Genomic DNA, 20,151 nt, shown 5'->3' on the forward strand with positions numbered 1-20,151 from the left:
GTGCTTCTTTGCTCCATGCACATCCACATAGACCACACATCAGATGTGACAGAAAGTCACTCAGAAGACAAACACAATAATGGTATGTTACAGCAGCTTAAGGAAAAGAGAGTCTGAGTAGATACAGTAGCACATAAATAAGAACAGCAGGATGTCTCTCCTCTTTCATCACTCTTAAGAGGCTTTCTGAGAATGGAACAGTAACTGTTGCCTGTAATGAGCACTCTCCTGTCTGCTCTTTCACACTCACCCCTCTAGAGGCCACTGTAGAGCTGCTGCCAAGCATAAAGACATCAATTAAAGACACGTCAGTGAGAGGCCATTTAAAGCAATCTGAATTACACAGTGACGTGTGAGGACCTGCTCATTCATATTATCATCTATATTAATCTTTCATTTAAATTGGGAGTAATATTCATCTTACCGAATATGATAGTGGGTTCCCAATGAGAATGATGAAAGAGAAAGCAGGGGTGGGATGCAGCTAGCTTCAAAACTCAGGGATTTGTAATACCCTGTGGTGACTATTGTGTTCACTTTTTGTTTATGCAAATGGCTTGCTTCTCCAGTCAGTGAGTCATAAATACACAAATACATAAATAAATACATAAATAAATATCATTATTATACAGCTGGCCACTGCTTTGGGAAGATTGTTTTGCTTGGTGGTACATATAGATGATTTGCGCACAAAGGCCTAAAAGCATTAATCTCACTTGTGGTATGGGATCTAGATGCGGGAGTTTAGCGGCCGTGTAATGACTTCCCATTTCCCACCATCAATAATATTCACATGCAGGCAGACACACACCTCTTTTTGTTCTCTTCTTTTAGATAAGCCACAGAGAAATCTTAATGTAAATCTTAACATAATGTAGCAGTAGATTCCCTGCCTACTAGTACCAACACAAGGGTCGCATGTTCACGCCCCGTGTTACCTCCGGCTTGGTCGGGCGTCCATACAGGCACGATTGGCTGTGTCTGCGGGTGGGAAGCCGGATTAGGGGTATGTGTCATGGTCGCTGCACTGGCGCCTCCTCTGGTCGGTTGGGGCCGCCTGTTCGGCGCGGAAGGAAACTGGTGGGAATATCGTGATCCTCCCACGTGCTACGTCCTGGCAACGAGAAGCGGCTGGCAACTGCACATGTATCGGAGGAAGCATGGTGCTAGTCTACGGCTCTCCCCAGATCGGCAGAGAGGGTGGAGCAGCGACCAGGGCAGCAGGGGGAAATTGGGCAAGTACAATTGGGGGGAAATGGGGGGGGGGGGGGGTCCAGAAAAAATAACAATAAAAAATGTTCTTGGTGACAGGTGCTAAGCTAAGGATAAGCAAGGCAGGTCATAATAAACACAAAATACACACATGTCTAAAAACAAATCTAAATTTGATCAGCCACTGTTTCTGTCTAGAATCTCCATCTGCCTACTGTAGTTCTACATCTAAATTGTCTCTCTATTTATTAAGTAAAAGAAGAATACTGTTCTCAGAGATCTATCCCAGGGCAGTGTTAGACAGCGATGAGGTTACTCGCTGGCCAACTACACACACACACACACACACACACGCACGCACGGCACGCACGCACGCACGCACGCACACACACACACACACACACACACACACACACACACACACACACACACACACACACACACACACACACACACACAAACTACACAAAGCTATCCTGTGGCAATAAGTGATGTGAACTGGAGTGACACTATTAGAAGCCTGTGATGCAGACCCTGTTCCGCCTGATAGCACTTCCAAGTGTGTATATCTGTGCGCATGCATGTGCACAATTAGACTGTGTGTGTGTGTGTGTGTGTGTGTGTGTGTGTGTGTGTGTGTGTGTGTGTGTGTGTGTGTGTGTGTGTGTGTGTGTGTGTGTAGTACATCTTATGTATCTGAAGGCAGGCAGGGGGATGGATACGTGACTTGCTGACTGTATTGGAGCTGTGTTCTACTTTCCTGGATGAACTCGACTCTAGAGATAATATATATTTCCTTTAGCTCAGACTCAGAGCCCTATTGTTTGTTGACACCTGCGCTCACTAGTGAGGCACAGGGGACTGGATAGCCCAGGAATAATCAATGTGGTGTGCCAGTGTAGGCAAGAGGTGGGCACAAGGGACTGTGTGGCTTTGACTTACAAATGAACATTTAGCCCTTAGAAAATACCAAGATATTCTACTGTATACTGTGTATCACCATTCAGCCTAAAAAATACCATATCAAGATGTGATTTCTTTTGGTCCATATTGCCCAGCCTAGTTGTGAATGTGATGACATAGGATTTCAGGCAGGGCTGATCTTTTGGCGTTGACTAAAAACACAACTTTTCAGGCTACACCTGGGCCCCTCTGGAACCAACATCTTTAAATAAAAAATAAAACCGTTCTACAAGTGCTACTCTATTCCTCCAAAAGGTCTTAGCTGTCATAGACTGTGTTGGATAGTTGATTTCTGTACTGTTGACAAAATGTGATATTGTAAGTCGTCTTGGATGAAAGCGACTGCTAAGTGACGTAATGTGATGTAATGCTTATGTAGGCTATACGAGATGAGAAAGGAGCAAGCAGGAAACACACAAGAAAATGACAGCAGTGAATACAAGAAAGAGTACGAGTGAAGTTTTAATTAGTGGGTAAGATACTGTAGTAAAGTGTAGTAAAGTGTACAAGCCAAGCAGAAAGAGGGACAGAGGGGAATGTGGAAAAACAAGAGTACAAGACAAAGATGTCTGCAGTCTCTGCACTGACATCATTCCACAGACCTATGCAAATGTATAAATGAACAGTTTTGCAGTGAGGCTGTTACGATAGAGCATTATGGCTGGGTATGTGGTTCTGTTAGGATAGGAGTAGGTGTAGTTTGGACAGGTTAGACTATTGATAGGTAGAGACTGACGGCCCACAAAGGGGTGGAGTGGTGTTTGATTCATTAAGCCAACAGGTTGCACCTGGGAAGGCGGCGGAGATTCGGTGGCGTTTTGAGTTGTAAACGCACCACGACGAGAGAGGACGCTGAGGCGGACTCTAGAGACAAAAGAGACTCTACCCAAACAACCTTTCACACACGGACCACGGGTGATACACTTTCCCCCAACCCCTGAACTTCCATACCGAGACCGAGAGCGAGCTGGCCGAGTTGGACAGACGAAGCAGCTGAAACAGGGCTCGTCTGACCAAGCGCGAGCTGGTCGCCAAGAGAACAACACCAGGAGTAGACAACGTTAACGACAAGGCTTGGGTGAGTCAAACCTACATGATACCCCTCAGATAGAATTACATTCACCCAGGTGGTTTCACTTTCACGTTAAAACACACGTAGGGAAGCGCCAGTTTACGGGCTAACTAACCTTAGTGGGATAAACTAGGAATTAGCACGAGCCAGGTTCGCTTGTTGCGCAACAGAGGCGCTCATATAGCCCATATTGTTGGTGTGATCCATAACCAGTCTCAGTAACACATCCATGATGCCTGCACACAGTCTCAGTAACACATGCATGATGCCTGCACACAGTATCAGTAACACATCCATGATGCCTGCACACAGTATCAGTAACACATCCATGATGCCTGCACACAGTATCAGTAACACATCTATGATGCCTGCACACAGTATCAGTAACACATCTATGATGCCTGCACACAGTATCAGTAACACATCCATGATGCCTGCACACAGTATCAGTAACACATCCATGATGCCTGCACACAGTATCAGTAACACATCCATGATGCCTGCACACAGTCTCAGTAACACATGCATGATGCCTGCACACAGTCTCAGTAACACATCCATGATGCCTGCACACAGTCTCAGTAACACATCCGTGATGCCTGCACACAGTCTCAGTAACACACATGGCCCTAACTAGCTATGAGGACGGGGAGGTCCGGACCTCCCCTAATATTTCAGAGAAAAAGAAAGAAAAAAAAAAAAAAAATTTTATAAAACAATCTGCATGGAAAAGCATGAAAAACACGGGATCGCTTTTATTTTGAAACGAAAGGCAGGTCAGGCAGGAAGTCATCTGACGCCGCGTCCGCGGTAACTTGATTCCAAGAGAGCAGCAGCATGGTGGTGAGTGATGACTGTCTGTCTGCCTGGCGAGATAATTGAAGGTGAGCGAGCTGCGAGACAGTGAGCGAGTGAACGACAGACAGTGAGTGACACTGACAGATTTTTTAGCAACAACCAAGAAAGTAAGTGTCTAGTCTGTCTCTTAAGTAATGTTACCTGTGTGACACGTTGGGATGCTACTGGCTAATCATGCATGATGCCAATTGCCAAGCTCCCGAAGTCAGGTATGCAGGTGGCTATATGCATGGTTTCAGTTTCATGACCCAATAAGTAACAAAAAGAGGTGGTGTAAAGTTAAAAACAACATAATATATTTTATTTTATTTTTCAATCGTTCCTATCAGGAATAAATAAATGTCCCTCTGTATGTTTTTTTTTATTATGGATGATGACTTTGTGTGTTGTGTACGGCTTGGGTTGTGTACCTGTGTTTGTAGGTGTCATTTTGATATGAATTTGGCTAAAACAGTTTGTGTTTGTTAGTTACAATTATGTTGACAGGAGAGCTGAGCAGGTGGTGACATGAAAGAGAATATACTGAATAATAACATCACAACAGTATAATCCTAATGTTGATTTAAAATGATATATTACTCTAAATATGGCTAAAAAAGGTGAAAAAAAAACTCAAATTTTTTCCGGCGGCGCCCTTGCTGGACCTCCCCTATTTTGGAACCCTGGTTACGGCCCTGGTAACACATCCATGATGCCTCCACACAGTATCAGTAACACATCCATGATGCCTGCACACAGTCTCAGCAACACATCCATGATGCCTGCACACAGTCTCAGTAACACATCCATGATGCCTGCACACAGTCTCAGTAACACATCCATGATGCCTGCACACAGTCTCAGTAACACATCCATGATGCCTCCACACAGTATCAGTAACACATCCATGATGCCTGCACACAGTATCAGTAACACATCCATAATGCCTGCACACAGTCTCAGTAACACATCCATGATGCCTGCACACAGTCTCAGTAACACATCCATGATGCCTGCACACAGTATGCTAGCCTGAGTGCGGTGTGCACATGAATCACACAGCCAGCACCTCTGCAGTGAGTGACACTAATCACTGCTCCCCACTACAGCAGAGAAGCCACCAGTGTAATGGGGTTGGCTGTTACCTACCAAACACTATGCAGTTAATTTACACACACACTCTCTCTCTGTCTGTATGTCTGTCTGTCTGTCTGTCTCTCTCTCTCTACTGTCCTGAGAAAGCAAGCTTAGCTGACCATCACGTAGATGACAACACTCCCTGGTTATGGATACAGTTTTAACAAAATAACTATGTTGAAACTCCCTCATACTGCAGCTGAATGAACATGAATAGCTAAAGATTAATTTGACTACATTGGTGATAAGGTAGAGGGAGGAGAGGAGAGGAGAGGAGAGGAGAGGAGAGGAGAGGAGAGGAGAGGAGAGGAGAGCAGGAGTAGCCTATACTCACTCTTTAACTTGGAGCGCACTTTGTTGGCCAACTTCTTGATGTCTGCCATAAGATCCTCCAGGTCAGCCTTAGTTTCTGGGGAACAAGAAAGTAGAAGGAGAGGAAGTAGAGTTTGATGAAAGAGAAGAGAAATGAAAAAAGAGAATTAGTGTGCGTGTGTGAAAATGCACACAGAATTACACACACACACACACACACACACACACACACACACACACACACACACACACACACACACACACACACACACACACACACACACACACACACACACACACACACACGTTTGTACAGCTATCTTAATGAGGACATTCATTGACCCAATGCATTCCCTATCCCCTAACTCTAACCATCACAACTAATTGCCTTACCCTCACCCTAAGCTAAACTAAACCCAAAGCAAAAATCTTTTTTGTTTTGCTCCAAGTTAAATATTTTATGGTCACTCACAATTCAGTGGGTCACGGGTTGGCTTGGTCTATGGAGAAAATGAATGGGGAACTCTCTTCCGGGGCAGGAGACATCACGTGACTGTTCAGCTCTATTAGCCTATTTCACATCCCACCCAAATCAGCCATTTTGGGTCTAAAATGCAGGAAGTAACACAATACAAAAATTAGACGGCATGCAGTGATATAACAATTTATATCCGTGCATGCTGTCTAATTTTTTATATCGTGTTACTTCCTGCATTTTAGACATAAAATGGCTGATTTGGGTGGGATGTGAAATAGGCGTATTGTCATTTGTTGTGGTGCTGGGTTCAATTGATTCCTGTATTAGCTGCTGTAACAATGCCTTTCTCTAGTCTAGGCTTTGTTAGTGGATGGTTGTTAGCGTCCCAGCATCACTGTCTGTCCATTTTTTACTGTGTGTCAAAATAAAACACACTAAAGTCTTATGCTTTCAAGTGTCACTTTTAGTTTCGAATCGATCACACACACATGCGCGCGCGCCAGCCAGTTTCACAGAGACAGAATCAATACTGACACAAGGAATGAATCTAAGTGGCACTCCCAACAGGGACACACAATTCACTCCCTTCAGATCAGTCTGCAGTCCACTGCCCCCACCCACCCACACGGTCTACATGTCGACACACACAGGTTTGAAATGGCACATAGTGAAGGTGCGCTGGCAGCTGTAATGCATCAGGAGAGGAGAGGGGGTAACTGCTAACATGAGAGTGAGAAGGAGCTTGTTGCTTTTTTGATGCACATGTCAAGCTCGCTTTGCCTCGAGGGCTAACCTCAAATAAACAAGGGGCTTCCAGAAACACAGCAACAGGAACAAAACCGCTGCTCACGGCATTAATTAATTGCAATCACCTTGTTATTTTCCTATCAAGATGGCCATGTGGTGATATAATAACAGAATACTATGAATACGCAAATGCCAACACCCGTCCCTCACACATGAAACACATGCGCACGGGCCCACCCCTTTGACGCATGAATATCATATCATGCATGCAGGCTGACTCACACACACACACACACACACACACACACACACACACATACACATACACACACACACACACACACACACACACACACACATACACACACAGTCTAATTGTGCACATACATGCGCACAGATATACACACTTGGAACACACACACACACACACACACACACACACACACTACAGTATCCGATGCATAGACACAATAGATGCATGCGCGCGCGCACACACACCCACAGAAGAGGATTTTTTTTCAGTGTGATGTTGAGAAGGAAGCAGACACTGTGTGTCTCTGCAGCAGGAGAAGAAGAGGGCAGTGATTGACAGGATGCTGCATAACAAGCTGAAGCACAGAGGAATCTCTCTGGTCCTTCCTTCTTATCTCTCACCCATTCTGTCGCTCATTAGACTACAGCTAAACCAGCAGTGATACTCATATTTCAAACACAGTTATTATACATAGAAGACTGCACTGAGGGATTCAATCACTTCTAATGTTGTGTGTCCAGTGAATTAGTTGTATGAAAATAAACCAACTAGCTTCCACATTATTACGGCTTCATTTGTTGAAAGCACAACTTGATTGACTTGATTGAGCTGATGAATAATTCTCACATATGAAATGTGAAATGGCTTGGCTATTCTGTAAGAACCTCACTTTCAAGAGGCCCAGCCCAGCTGGCTATTGAAATATGGAATCCACTTGATTTTGAAATGATCATTGCAACAGCTGAAAAAATAATCAATCAGAAGAATATTATATACTATTACTTTAATACTTTAATACTTTCCTCTTTGTGTTAATGGCACATACTCTTTTACAGAAGCGGATTAGGGCCACGTGTGAATTTTGTATTTGTGTTTTGAGATTATTCTCACAATTCTGACTTTAAATGCACAACTAAAATGTCTCTCGTGGCCATAATCATCTTCTGCACTATTTCTAGTGTTTGTGTGTGAAGAATAAAAATGAGAAGAAAATAAAGCGTAATACAGTCTTTGATGAGATTGGCATGGCATGTTAACCCTGAGGAGTGCATGCATACATTTTCAGCATGGATGCTTCCGCTAACCTTGACAGTGTGCCATGCCTGAATGACTGAGCCACAGGACCAGGCAGCCGTTATTAAGTTCTTCACTTTTCAAAGATTAGCTATTATTTTTATGGACAATTCACATGGATTAGGCTGAAAATTTGCATGGCGGTGCGTTATGATCTGAGGAACTTCATGGGCAGGTTCTAAAGTCCTAGAAACCATCTGGAAAGTCCTGGAGAAACCACCTCGACACCACCATCATTTCCGGCCATGCAAGAGGCGCAATTGTATTCTTTTGTGCCTATTTAACCTGGGCAACACCAGGTACATTGCTAGTAATACATCAAATCAACTACACAAGTGTCTACTTACTAGTCATTAATTCATTCATTTATTCATTCATTCACTCATTCATGTAAAACTGCTGCTGATTTACAGTTCGCAGTATCAGTTTCATATCATTGGAGAGCTGCAGGTCCCCTCTGATGATATTAGATAAACAAAGACATAATCATTTCAATTAAACAAACACTATTTTCTGTATAGATTGCTGACAAGAGAAATAATATAATACACATGACACTTCCGTTACATGTTTAGTCTTTATGTGTATTGTAAAGATAACCCACATTACTTGGTAGGTTTAGTGAATTGAGAGGGAAGAAGAGGAAGAGGAAGCAAGGAAGGAAGGAGAAAGAAAATCTCATGCATGCAGAATGCCGCTCACATACACACACTCTCTCAGACATATTACTCTAGGGTATTAATTGTCTTTTTAGCACATCCCAAGTGAGGAAGTGATTTATCATCTTAATGCCATAAGATGACTACATCTCCATGTGTTAACAAGCCCAGGCAAGCCAGCACACATAAAAGCTGGTCCTAAAGAAGTTACTCCACTCCAGAACTACTGCATTCAATCAAAGCTGTCCTCCAGATCGCCTGCAGTGCTTCTTGATAATGAGTTTATTTCTGCATGCTATTTGTATCACAGTCTGCTCCTCGCTTTCCCTTGTCAACCGCTCGTACTGTTACACTCTTGGCCCTCCGCATTTGTTATCACGGAGGAGCGGGTGGACGGAGTTCAAGAAGGATCGAGAATGTAGGGAAACAGTGGATGGATGAATCCAGCAAGGAGGCGGTAATGCAACATAAAGGATGGCAACTGCCATAAAACACCACAGAAGAAGAAGAATGGGAGGCGGTAATGCAACATAAAGCATGCCAACTGACACTAGTAAGCTGAAACCTCATAAACACAAATAGATAAGTGAAGGGCCTACTATGATGCTAAGAATTGCTAATTTTATCTATTCTAAATAACCAATTACCAGGTTATCCCAAACACTGGTTAGAGTAGCTTGTATTATAAACAAAGCAGTATAAAGTTTTTAATCTCCTTAAGAGGCATATTTCCATATCGGCCAACATCAGTTGGTGTAAATAATATAGCTCAGCAGGAAAAAGTCTGACCATGGTACATGCAGGGCTATAACATAACTTCAGACTTATTTATAGAAAGACAGGATATCATTTCATGTCCAAATGACAACAGTTCAAAAGGCACCGGCTGAGTCTGGCTGCAAGATGGCAGTGGAGAGTGCAGATGTTCTCAAAGGATTAAGCAACCTGGGTAACCATCATACAGTACTATGTCAGTTGGCAAAGGAAGGCAGTTGAAGGCAGTGTGCAGCTGAGTTGGCGACAGAAATAAAATAATGTTGTAAACCGAGTCTTCTAACAAAGCTCTAAACAATAATGAAACCAAGATAAGGAACAAAATATGATTGCTTCTATTTTTTTGAACAAACACTCTGAGAACTACGTAACATTAGTATATACTGTACATTTGTGTGTCTTCTCTTCTGTGTCTATAATGTTGAGGCTAGTGGAAATATCTATGCGGTACAAAACAGAATATTATGCTGTTTTTTTCAAGGTCAGAGAAATACATGTAGTGGCGTTCAACTGATGTGGTGGGCTGAGGCCCTTGGGACAATGAATAAGTAGTACTGTATATACATTATATAGCCTGTGTGTGTGTGTGTGTGTGTGTGTGTGTGTGTGTGTGTGTGTGTGTGTGTGTGCGTGTGCATGCGTGTGTGTACAGGGATAGAAAGGTTACTTCATAAATATAATCAGTTACATAGATTGCCTGCTTAAATGGTCTGCTTTACAATCAGTGGGTCCATTCACAGGCTGATGGCGGCAGGCTTCCACGCAGGGTGCTGGCACACCATCAGGAGCAATTTGGGGTTCACTATCTTGCCCAAGGACACTTTGACATGCAGACTGGAGGAGGTGGGGATCGAACCACCGACCTCTTTTATCCAAGGAGATTAGTGGACAACCTGCTGTACCTCCTGTCAGTAATCAGTAATGTAATACTGTAGTATTCCAAATCAGTAGTGTGATCTGATTACTTTCAGTCTGAATGACTGTAAGGGCTAATGTACACCGCCTCCAGAACAGATGCGGTACGGCTCCGGCACGGCCGCGAACAGACCCACACTCATGTCATCTGTCAGACGGATGCGGGATCCGACAAAAATAGAACAGGTGCGTAATCTTTCCGTACTGCATGTATCGTCCATCAATTAACATGGGGGAGAGTCGATCCAGCAGTTTTACCTGATCCGCAACGCAGCCGTAACGCATCTGGTGTACATTGCCTGTAACAGTATGAATGTGTTGCTGAGAAGGAGCAGTCGCACTCGGCAAACCTTCTCTGGGTAAATAAAGGTTAAACAAAAGTGATACATTTAATGAGTTACTGTATGATGTATCACAGTTAGATTTTTGTATTCACATACCATTTCCAATCCTGTGTGTGTGTGTGTGTGTGTGTGTGTGTGTGTGTGTGTGTGTGTGTGTGTGTGTGTGTGTGTGTGTGTGTGTGTGTGTGCAGTGCACGCACAGCAAGCAACACAGTCATGCACACAATCAAACACAGACACACACACACACACACACACACACACACACACACACTCAGGCAACAACTTCAGAAACTCAGAGGGGTGTAAGGCTACACAAAAAGTATTTCTCTCATTTCTCTGTAGCCATAGCAACCTCTATAACCTGGTCCATGAGGTCAATTGCGCCAGCACTACAGAGATAATATCATGAAAACGGATTCATAGTGCCAGCCCAGGCACAGAGTGTGTGTATTTGTATTCAACAGTTAAGATTAGATTTCCCCTTTAGTGTGTATCAGCATCATTACTTCCTGTCTGGGGAGAGGAAGAGAGGAGACACGGTGTATCAGCATCATTACTTCCTGTCTGGGAAGAGGAAGAGGAAGAGAGGAGACACTGATGAAGAAGCAGAGGCAGAAGTGAGAGGGAGGCAAATTAGAGGGCAATGCTAAGGAGTCAATTGAGCTGTGACTTCACACTGGAGTCACCCTCCATTCGTCTCCCAGACATTCTCAAATAGAATCTTCAGGTCACGCTTGTTGCCATCATTAAGAATGTGTTGTTATGGCGGCGCGCGCGTGCGTGTGTGTGTATGCGCGCGCGCGCGCGTGTGTGTGTGTGTGTGTATGCACGCGCGCACGTGTGTGTGTGTGTGTGTGTGTGTGTGTGTATGCGCACGCGCGCGCGTGTGTGTGTGTGTGTGTGTATGCGCGTGTGTGTTTGTGTGTGTGTGTGTGTGTATGCGCGCGCGTGTGTGCTTGGACCTCTCTCACCAGCTTCAGATCGTCTCAGAGTGGCAGAGGGAACAAGAGGGGAAGAGAGTAGGGGAGAAAGAACAGCAGCCAGAAATGGATGAAATGTGGAGGCAAGATTGCAGCAGGGGAGAGAGGAAGAATGATAGGTACTCGATAGCTTTAAAGACCCCCTAAAGCAGCGGGGTTCCCAACCTTTTTTGGCTTGTGACCCTACATTGACGTCACAAAAATCTAGGGACCCGAGACATTCAAATTCCGTTATACCATCCATAATATCATCAGTGACATCATCAGTGATGTCACATGTAACAGTATGCTTCTTTTACCCCGCAGAATTCTGACTTTAATCTGAGAATTCTGACTTTTTTCCTCAAAATTCTGACAGTAACTCGGAATTTTGACTTTAATCTCAGAATTCTGACTTTATTCTCAAAATCCTGCTTTAAAGTTTTATAATCTCAAAGATTTTCATCTAAATAAAAAAATAAAAAAATAAGAGTCACTCACAATGTTGATTGAGGCTATGGTCCTTTGGTGGAAGCCTTTGCAGTATATAGTGACATTATGGGACATTAGTAATGTCACACAATGCCGTTTCCTGAATGGAAAGCTAGCTAAGCTACTTTTAGGTTAGCACAGACAATGTCAGCTTACTGTTCATAATTAAGGTCAAATGTATCATATCGCTGTCCCTAAATAGGCATGCGAACACTGTTTGACACAAGCCTAATCAATGTTACAGCTGTGAAGCAGAGTGATATACACAGTGAGGGCCTGTGTCCACCTAGCGTCTTTTCCTCAGGTCCAGCGTCTTTTTTCAGTTATTAAGAATAATTTAACTTTTCAGAAAGACGCTGGTGTCGGGTGCTCCTTTTCTGGCAACTAATCATATGGAGAAACTATCGCAACAGAGACAGAAAGGCTCAATTGTGGGAGCAGATTGGCTAGACACTTAATATTTCTGGTGAGTGTTGTGCTTACTGCTTTTAATAGCGTAGCCTACCTGTGTTGTTAGCTTGCTAGCTGTCAGCTATCAAGCTACTACCGCACTGAACTAACGTTAGTTTGAGACTGCTTCCTTGTATATTGTGCGCTGGGATCAGCGCTCCCCAGCGCACTCCCAGCGTTTAACGTTGGAAAAAGACGCTAGGTGGACACAGGCCCTCAGCACCCGTGATGTTATACTGAAATATCAGCACGGTTGGAATGCCTCTTTTCCAAGAGTTACATATAATATATGTAACTAATCCACTGTTACATATAATAACAGTTGAATCCTGTGTAATGCATTTTCACAGTTAATATCTATTGATCAGGATGACACTCCCATCAGCGATATGAGGACTCGAGCACATTACTGTGACGAATGGAAAAACCATCTGGTGGAGGTCCTGGGTCATTCTCTTGTTACAGTCAGCAGTGTTTATCCAGTCATACTGTATTGTGTTCAGTCAGGCATAAGAATAGCACCCAGGTTTCATCTCCACTGCTGCCATCAGCTGCAGCCTGCCTCTCACACTGATAAAACAGGACCTGTCACTATATCAACACAATGTGTGTGTGTGTGTGTGTGTGTGTGTGTGTGTGTGTGTGTGTGTGTGTGTGTGTGTGTGTGTGTGTGCGTGTGTGTGTGTGTGTCATTCAGATGGCGCTGATGTGCGATGTCACTGACAAGGTGTTCTCTTTCCTCCATTCCAACACAGACTCAACTGCTGCCGTTTCAATCTCTAACTTTCAGACTTTTATCTTTGTCTTCCTCCACATCTTCCTGCTGCTTATCTTTGTAACTCTCTCTCTCCCTCTCTCTCTCTCTCTCTATCTCTCTCTCCCTCCCTCCCTCTCTCTCTCTCTGTAAATATATTAACAGTGCTTTGTGTGTTTGCTCCTCTTATTGATCGTCTAGAGTCCAGCAGGTGACTGCTCTTTTCGGACGGACAGACTCGCAGCTTATCCCACTAAAACGGTGGGATTATGGTCTGCACTCATGTAATGACAATCTGACAACAGAGACAAAGCCTAACTGAAAAGATACTAGAGAGCAATGAGATCAGAGATAACAACATAGAGTATTTCAAGAGAAAATGGGACCGATGGACAACACCGGTCTTGCTACAGTATTTCTGACCTGCCTAGCAGAGCACGACCTGCTGCCATAACCTGCAGACAATCCATACATGCCGGTATCCCACAGGGAAAGTGGGAATACCGGGAATATCAATACTATTTAAAATCCTGACATTGCTTTGGATCATTGAATGTGTAGTTTCTCTACAGATGATGGCACAGATCAGATGTGGGAGTTGATCTGGACTCTTCCCACTCTCTTATCGCCCTCTTCTACAACATCTTTCAAAACAAAAAAGTGTGTCAGTTTAATTGTCACTTTGAACCTTGGCCCAGTCTCTCGACACGACATTGTAATCTGGACCAGAGCAACTATCTCCCCACTAACCTCTCCCTGACCCCTGACACCCCCAGAGCCAAGCAGACAGAAGGCAGTCAAACTGATTTATTCCTGTGTGAGTGAGTTATCTATTCCTGTGTGGATGAGTTATCTTACTAGCCTTGACCTCTGGTGTGTGTGTGTGTGTGTGTGTGTGTGTGTGTGTGTGTGTGTGTGTTGTGTGTTGTGTGTGTGTGTGTGTGTGTGTGTGTGTGTGTGTGTGTGTGTGTGTGTGTGTGTGTGTGTGTGTGTGTGTGTGTGAACATCCAAGCCAGCTGGGTCACAGCCTCATTAGCCCCGGGTATGACCATCCATATCAGATTAATTTCACTTGAAGAGGGATATTATTATTCCAATGTATGAAGCTATGTGTTCAATGGCCATAACACTACATCAACTCAGGCTTATGACAGACATGGAGAGATAAGAAAGAGAGCGATAGAGAGACAGAGAGAGAGAGAGAGAGAGAGAGAGACACACACACACACACACACACACACACACACACACACACACACACACACACACACACAGAAAGAAATACATGACAAAGAAAGATGTGAGAGCTCTGAGTGTGTGTGTGTGTGTGTGTGTGTGTGTGTGTGTGTGTGTGTGTGCGTGCGTGCGTGCGTGCGTGTGTGCGTGTGTGCGTGTGCGTGTGCGTGTGCGTGTGCGTGTGCGTGCGTGCGTGCGTGCGTGCGTGCGTGCGTGCGTGTGTGTGAGTGTGTGTGTGTGAGTGAGGCACACTAGAAATAGTAACACTGCAATTAAAGCAAGTGTCTCCATTTTCAAGTTCTGGGGAGATAAAGGTGCTCTGAACTGAGGCTATTTAAGAGTCAGAGGGAAGACACTGAGATGTCAGAGAGAGCTACTGTAACACTAAGTGGGCAGAAGAATAGAAGGAGAAATCCGTACATGAACGCTAAGCATCCGTGTGAAGGAGAGGAGTGGATTCTCAAGATGTAACGCAGCCTCAAATATCTTTGTTTTGATAGGATATCACAACTGACCATCACATTAATTACCCACCCCAAAAAAAACAATGTTCACAACTATTAAAAAACAGAGCTCAAAAACAGCCAATCCGTGACTGTGGTCACGTCATGAACAGTGGCTGATCAGAAAGGCTCAGAGTCACCTTGTGTTTATGTCCATGCAGCTGCTTCCCCATATGACGTCATGTCAACTCTCTCCTAATTATGATTGGTTGTCTCCAAACACTAAATGATGTCACAGTAGGAGCCAGCTACTATTGTAAAGGTGGATCTGAATCAGTATCTGTATCGGCAGATATCCAAAAGCAGGTATCAGAATCGGATTGGAACTGAAACAAGGCTAGGTCGGAACCTATATGGCCAGCGCGATAAAGCGTTCACGAGCATCGACACTCAAATCGGCACGCAAATTGGACTGGACAAAGCCAGATCTATGGCCCGCTTGCGCTGGTCAAAAATCGATGCATCTCTATTAAATACAGTATCAATAACAGTGTAAACTGTCCTTAACTCTGGAAGCTGAAAGCTGATTCGATGGATCAGCTCGTGTAGGGCAAAGGAGTGAGGTCAAGTCTGTTTATATTGTCCTTTATGTGTCTCAAAGGGCTTTTATTTTGTATTATTCTATGTCAGGTTGATTTGACTGAAGGTTTAGTACCTCTCACCCTGCTAAGGACTGTGTTTCACCACAGCTTCCCTCCACTCCACACTCTCGTCCATCCCATGGTGGAAAAGGAGCCATCACTGACCTTTAACCTTTCCCTATAGGATCTGTCGTTGACAATCTAATAGATCAAAATAATGAGAAGGAAGGCTAGGTGAGACCAATAAACAATACTAAAAAAGATTTAAAAAAATATATATAAAACAGCTTTAAGGTTTTTTAATGATTTATCATGGCCATTTTGAATTCAAACATATTTCTAGCTATGTTAACAGGTACTTCTTCCTTCTCCATCCTGCATTTATACTCGTCAGTGTGGGGAAATTGGCTGCCAGCCAAAATATCAGGGTCAATAGTCGTCATTATGACCTGATGGATATTACCTAATCTATCACCATTACTGAACCTACTGTACAGTGCTGCTGAATCACTGCCCACACATGTAAACACACAAACCATAAACCCAACCCAACCCAAGGAAAAGCAAGCACACACACACACACACACACACACACACACACACACACACACACACACACACACACTTCTCCTGTGGACATTTGCTGTGCTTTATGGGGTGGATAAAACGGTGATATGGGATAGTGCTTAATGCAGGGGCAAGGGTAATATTACACAGAAGCTGTGTGATTCTGTATGTGTGTGTGTGTGTGTGTGTGTGTGTGTGTGTGTGTGTGTGTGTGTGTGTGTGTGTGTGTGTGTGTGTGTGTGTGCATGCGTGTGTGTGCATGTGTGTGTGTGCCATGTCGATGGTGTGTGCGTGCGTGCGTGCATGTGTGTGCGTTAATAAGGGTAGAATAAGTGACGTCAGGCTCCGTGTGTGGGCTGGAATTACCCCCGTGGAAATCAGCAGAGAGAGTCTCTCAGTCAGCCAACACAAAGCCATCCAAGTAGAGGGGAGGCAGAGAAGGGGAGGACAGGCCCACAGAGAGATGAGGAGCGCAGGCCATGGAGTGGGGGTGGACAGGGTCGTGGACAGGCCACAGAGGGATGAGGAGCGCAGTGTTAGTGGGGGGTGTACTGGGTCGTGAGGCGCACCAGGTGGGTGGCAGGGTGGGGACGATGTGGTGACCGTGATGATAAAACTGGTCAACCGTGACAGAAACAGAAGGTTTAGTTCCTAACAATGTCACGGTGTGTTTGGAAAGACCTTCACACTGAGAGAGAGAGGAGGGGAAAAAATCACTTTGTTTTGTGTGTGTGTGTGTGTGTGTGTGTGTGTGTGTGTGTGTGTGTGTGTGTGTGTGTGTGTGTGTGTGTGTGTGTGTGTGTGTGTGTGTGTGTGTGATTCCAACTAATCACTGTATTTAGCAGAAGACTGGAAACAGAATAAAAGACCACCTTCATGCTCATTATCACACTCATTCACTATATCACTGTATTATACTCATATACAGCCTGTGCATGAGCATATAGAGTATGCTGTATTATACTCTTATAAAACGGCTCTCTCAAATCAAGCAATCTGATTGGTTCACAGCCATTGTATAAATCCAATAACCCACTCCAATAACCCATGGCCATGGGTTATTGGTTGCCATGGCAACTCTCTTACTAAAAGCCTTTGGTTACCTCAAAAAAAACAAATGGCGGAGACAGCTGTCAGATCCTTGTGAATCGATCTTCGCTTATAACTTTACTAATACTTCGCAGAAAATTATGTTTTGTACAAGAATAAATGCAGGCTAATGTCTTCTTTGCAAAAAAAAGGCTGTTAACCCCGCATTTAACCCCGTAACGTTAGTTGGTGTCGGGCTTTGCAGAAAGCTCTCAGCTTCTCAGCAAGCGCTGAGAATGCAGCGCTGCGCTCGAGCTGCCTGTCGGCTTTCCAGAAAGCTCTCAGCTTCTCAGCAAGCGCCAGGATTGGCCAATGTCAACTTCAGTCTCCAGAACGATCCAATCAAATCACCCGCACGTTCTTGCGGTCCCGCCTTACAGTAGTGTTTCAACTGACTCTATCAGAATACCATGCCAGTCGGACTTATAGTATTATTATTATTATATTATTATACTTGGAAACCGTTTTATAAAAGCAATATAGCACTCGAGCTGCGTGGTGTTGTGGAATATATCCCGCTGATAAGCTGTTATCCCACTTGGCCTGCGGCCTCGTGGGATAACAGCTTATCAGCGGGATATATTCGCCACAACACACTTGCTCTCATGCTATATTGCTTAAATATACAGCCTGTATATGTGTGCGTGTGTCTCTATAATAGGCTTTCCCTCCAACTGTTTCCTATGCAAATTTTCAATTTGCGCATGAAAAACCTGAGTGGAAATGCTGCAAAAAAATATATATATATATTGCAAAAAAAGTTTTTACGCTTGGGGGAGGTGGAGAAGAACCCGTTATCGATCAAAGGTAAATGCGATATTCTCCATTCATACTCTCCATTCAAAAACCATGCAGTTTCATGTCGACATGTCGGCGCAGCCTACAATAAATAATAGGGCTACACTTGTAAGGTAAATAGTGGTAAAAGCAGTACAATTTTGGACCGCCGTGGTGTGTTTAAACAGACGAAGACTGGGATTAATGTGAATACGACTCACTTCTAGAATCGCTCTGTGGATTATAACGTTATGCTTGCCGAGTTGTGGCACCTGATAATCCAGAAATTGCATCGGTCTATGTACCTTTGTAGATCAACAAGAAACTTTAATTTAATAACGTATAGATGTGTTAGAGCTTGGTCGATGCGATGGCTGCCTGCAAGACGACGCGTGTATCGGGTCTAGCAGCAGGAGAGGCAGACAGCCTCAAACACGAGGTGATTGACAGCTCTATAATTCGCATAATGGCAGCGGATGGAAACGTGCATTATTTCGCATTTTCTTTTGCAGATTTTCTGAAAATTCGGTTTAAATTTGCGATACACTTGGATGGAAACCCGACTACTGTGTGTACAAAAGACAGAGATCTGTGAAGAGAGAAGGCTATAGACGAGAGCAGAGCACTGCGAGAAATATCCTGATATTGCCTTTCTTATGACAGGAGAGGAGAAGAGAGAAACAACGTGAGATTGTCATTTTTCAGGAAGGAGGTGAGGAGCGATCTGGCAGGAGGAGCAGCCAGCTGAAACCTTGGGGGAGGAAATAAGGAAGACGAATACCAGAAATGATTTTATGCAACAAAAGGCATGGCTCAAAAGCTGAAAAACAAAAGTAAAAAGAAGAAATATATATATATTTTTGTATTATTATTATTTTTCCATGTATGTGGCATTTGCAGTATAACAGTGAATAAGTATGGCTCTTGAAGTACATTAGATTTTCACATTAAAATGTCATTGTGCAATTAGTTGTGATGACATTCTGATGCTAGCAAAAAACAACAACACAAATGTCAGAATTAAAGACTGTAACATCGAGGCTCGCATCTCTGCATGCCTCAAAGACATTGGCGACTGGATGTCTGCCCACCACCTCAAGCTCAACCTTGGTAAGACAGAGCTACTCTTCCTCCCAGGGAAAGACTGCCCTCTCGCAGATCTCTCCATCTCCATTGACAATACCACTGTGCTTCCCTCCCAAACAGCTAAGAACCTTGGGGTGCTCCTTGACAACCAGCTGTCTTGCTCAGCCAACATAGCTGCGACAGCACGCTGCTGTAGGTTCTCCCCCTACAACATCCGCAAAATCCGTCCCTTTCTCACAAGAGAAGCGACTCAACTCCTGATCCAGTCACTTATCATCTCTCGCCTGGACTACTGCAACGTGCTCCTGGCCGGCCTACCTGGCACCGACATCCGACCGCTTCAGCTCATTCAGAACGCTGCAGCCCGTCTGGTATTCAACCAACCCAAATTCTCTCATGTCACTCCCCTCTTCCAGGACCTCCACTGGCTTCCCATCTCGGCACGCATCAAATTCAAGACACTGGTACTGGCCTACAGGGCAGTACACCAGTCAGCTCCCCTGTACCTGCAATCTATGGTCAGGTTCCAAACCTCTCAGCGCTCCCTTCGCTCCTCCACCAGTGCAGGAAGCCTCGCCCCTCCTTCGCTACGGGGGCTCAAAAGTCGCTCATCCCGATCTCGACTCTTCTCGTCCCTGGCACCTCAATGGTGGAAAGAGCTTCCACCTTCGGTCAGGACAGCTGAATCACTGCCGATCTTTCGGAAAAGACTAAAGACACACCTTTTCAGGCTCCATCTGGGCCCTTCTTGATCTAACTTCTTTCTAAAAAACAAACAAAACAAAACTAACCTAAACTAAACTTGTACCACTGTTCCTTCAGGATTTGTAGTTGTCATAGACTGTGCTGCATAGTTGATTGCTCTATTGCTGACAAA

General features: G+C 44.2%; 1 protein-coding gene across 1 annotated transcript in view; it reads right to left on the reverse strand.

Moving 5' to 3' along the window:
• The window catches only part of stx1a (syntaxin 1A (brain)), a gene marked incomplete at both ends in the record, with an annotated part of 75,980 nt that overhangs the window by 21,718 nt on the left and 34,111 nt on the right, over positions 1-20,151 (reverse strand). Inside the window, one exon of the mRNA XM_083637470.1 lies at positions 5,556-5,630. Within this exon, the coding sequence (XP_083493596.1) occupies positions 5,556-5,630 (75 nt within the window). The remainder of the gene's footprint in view (positions 1-5,555; positions 5,631-20,151) is intronic.

This window comes from Poromitra crassiceps, assembly GCF_964638095.1.
Source record: "Poromitra crassiceps genome assembly, chromosome: 5".
Lineage (NCBI taxonomy): Eukaryota > Metazoa > Chordata > Actinopteri > Beryciformes > Melamphaidae > Poromitra > Poromitra crassiceps.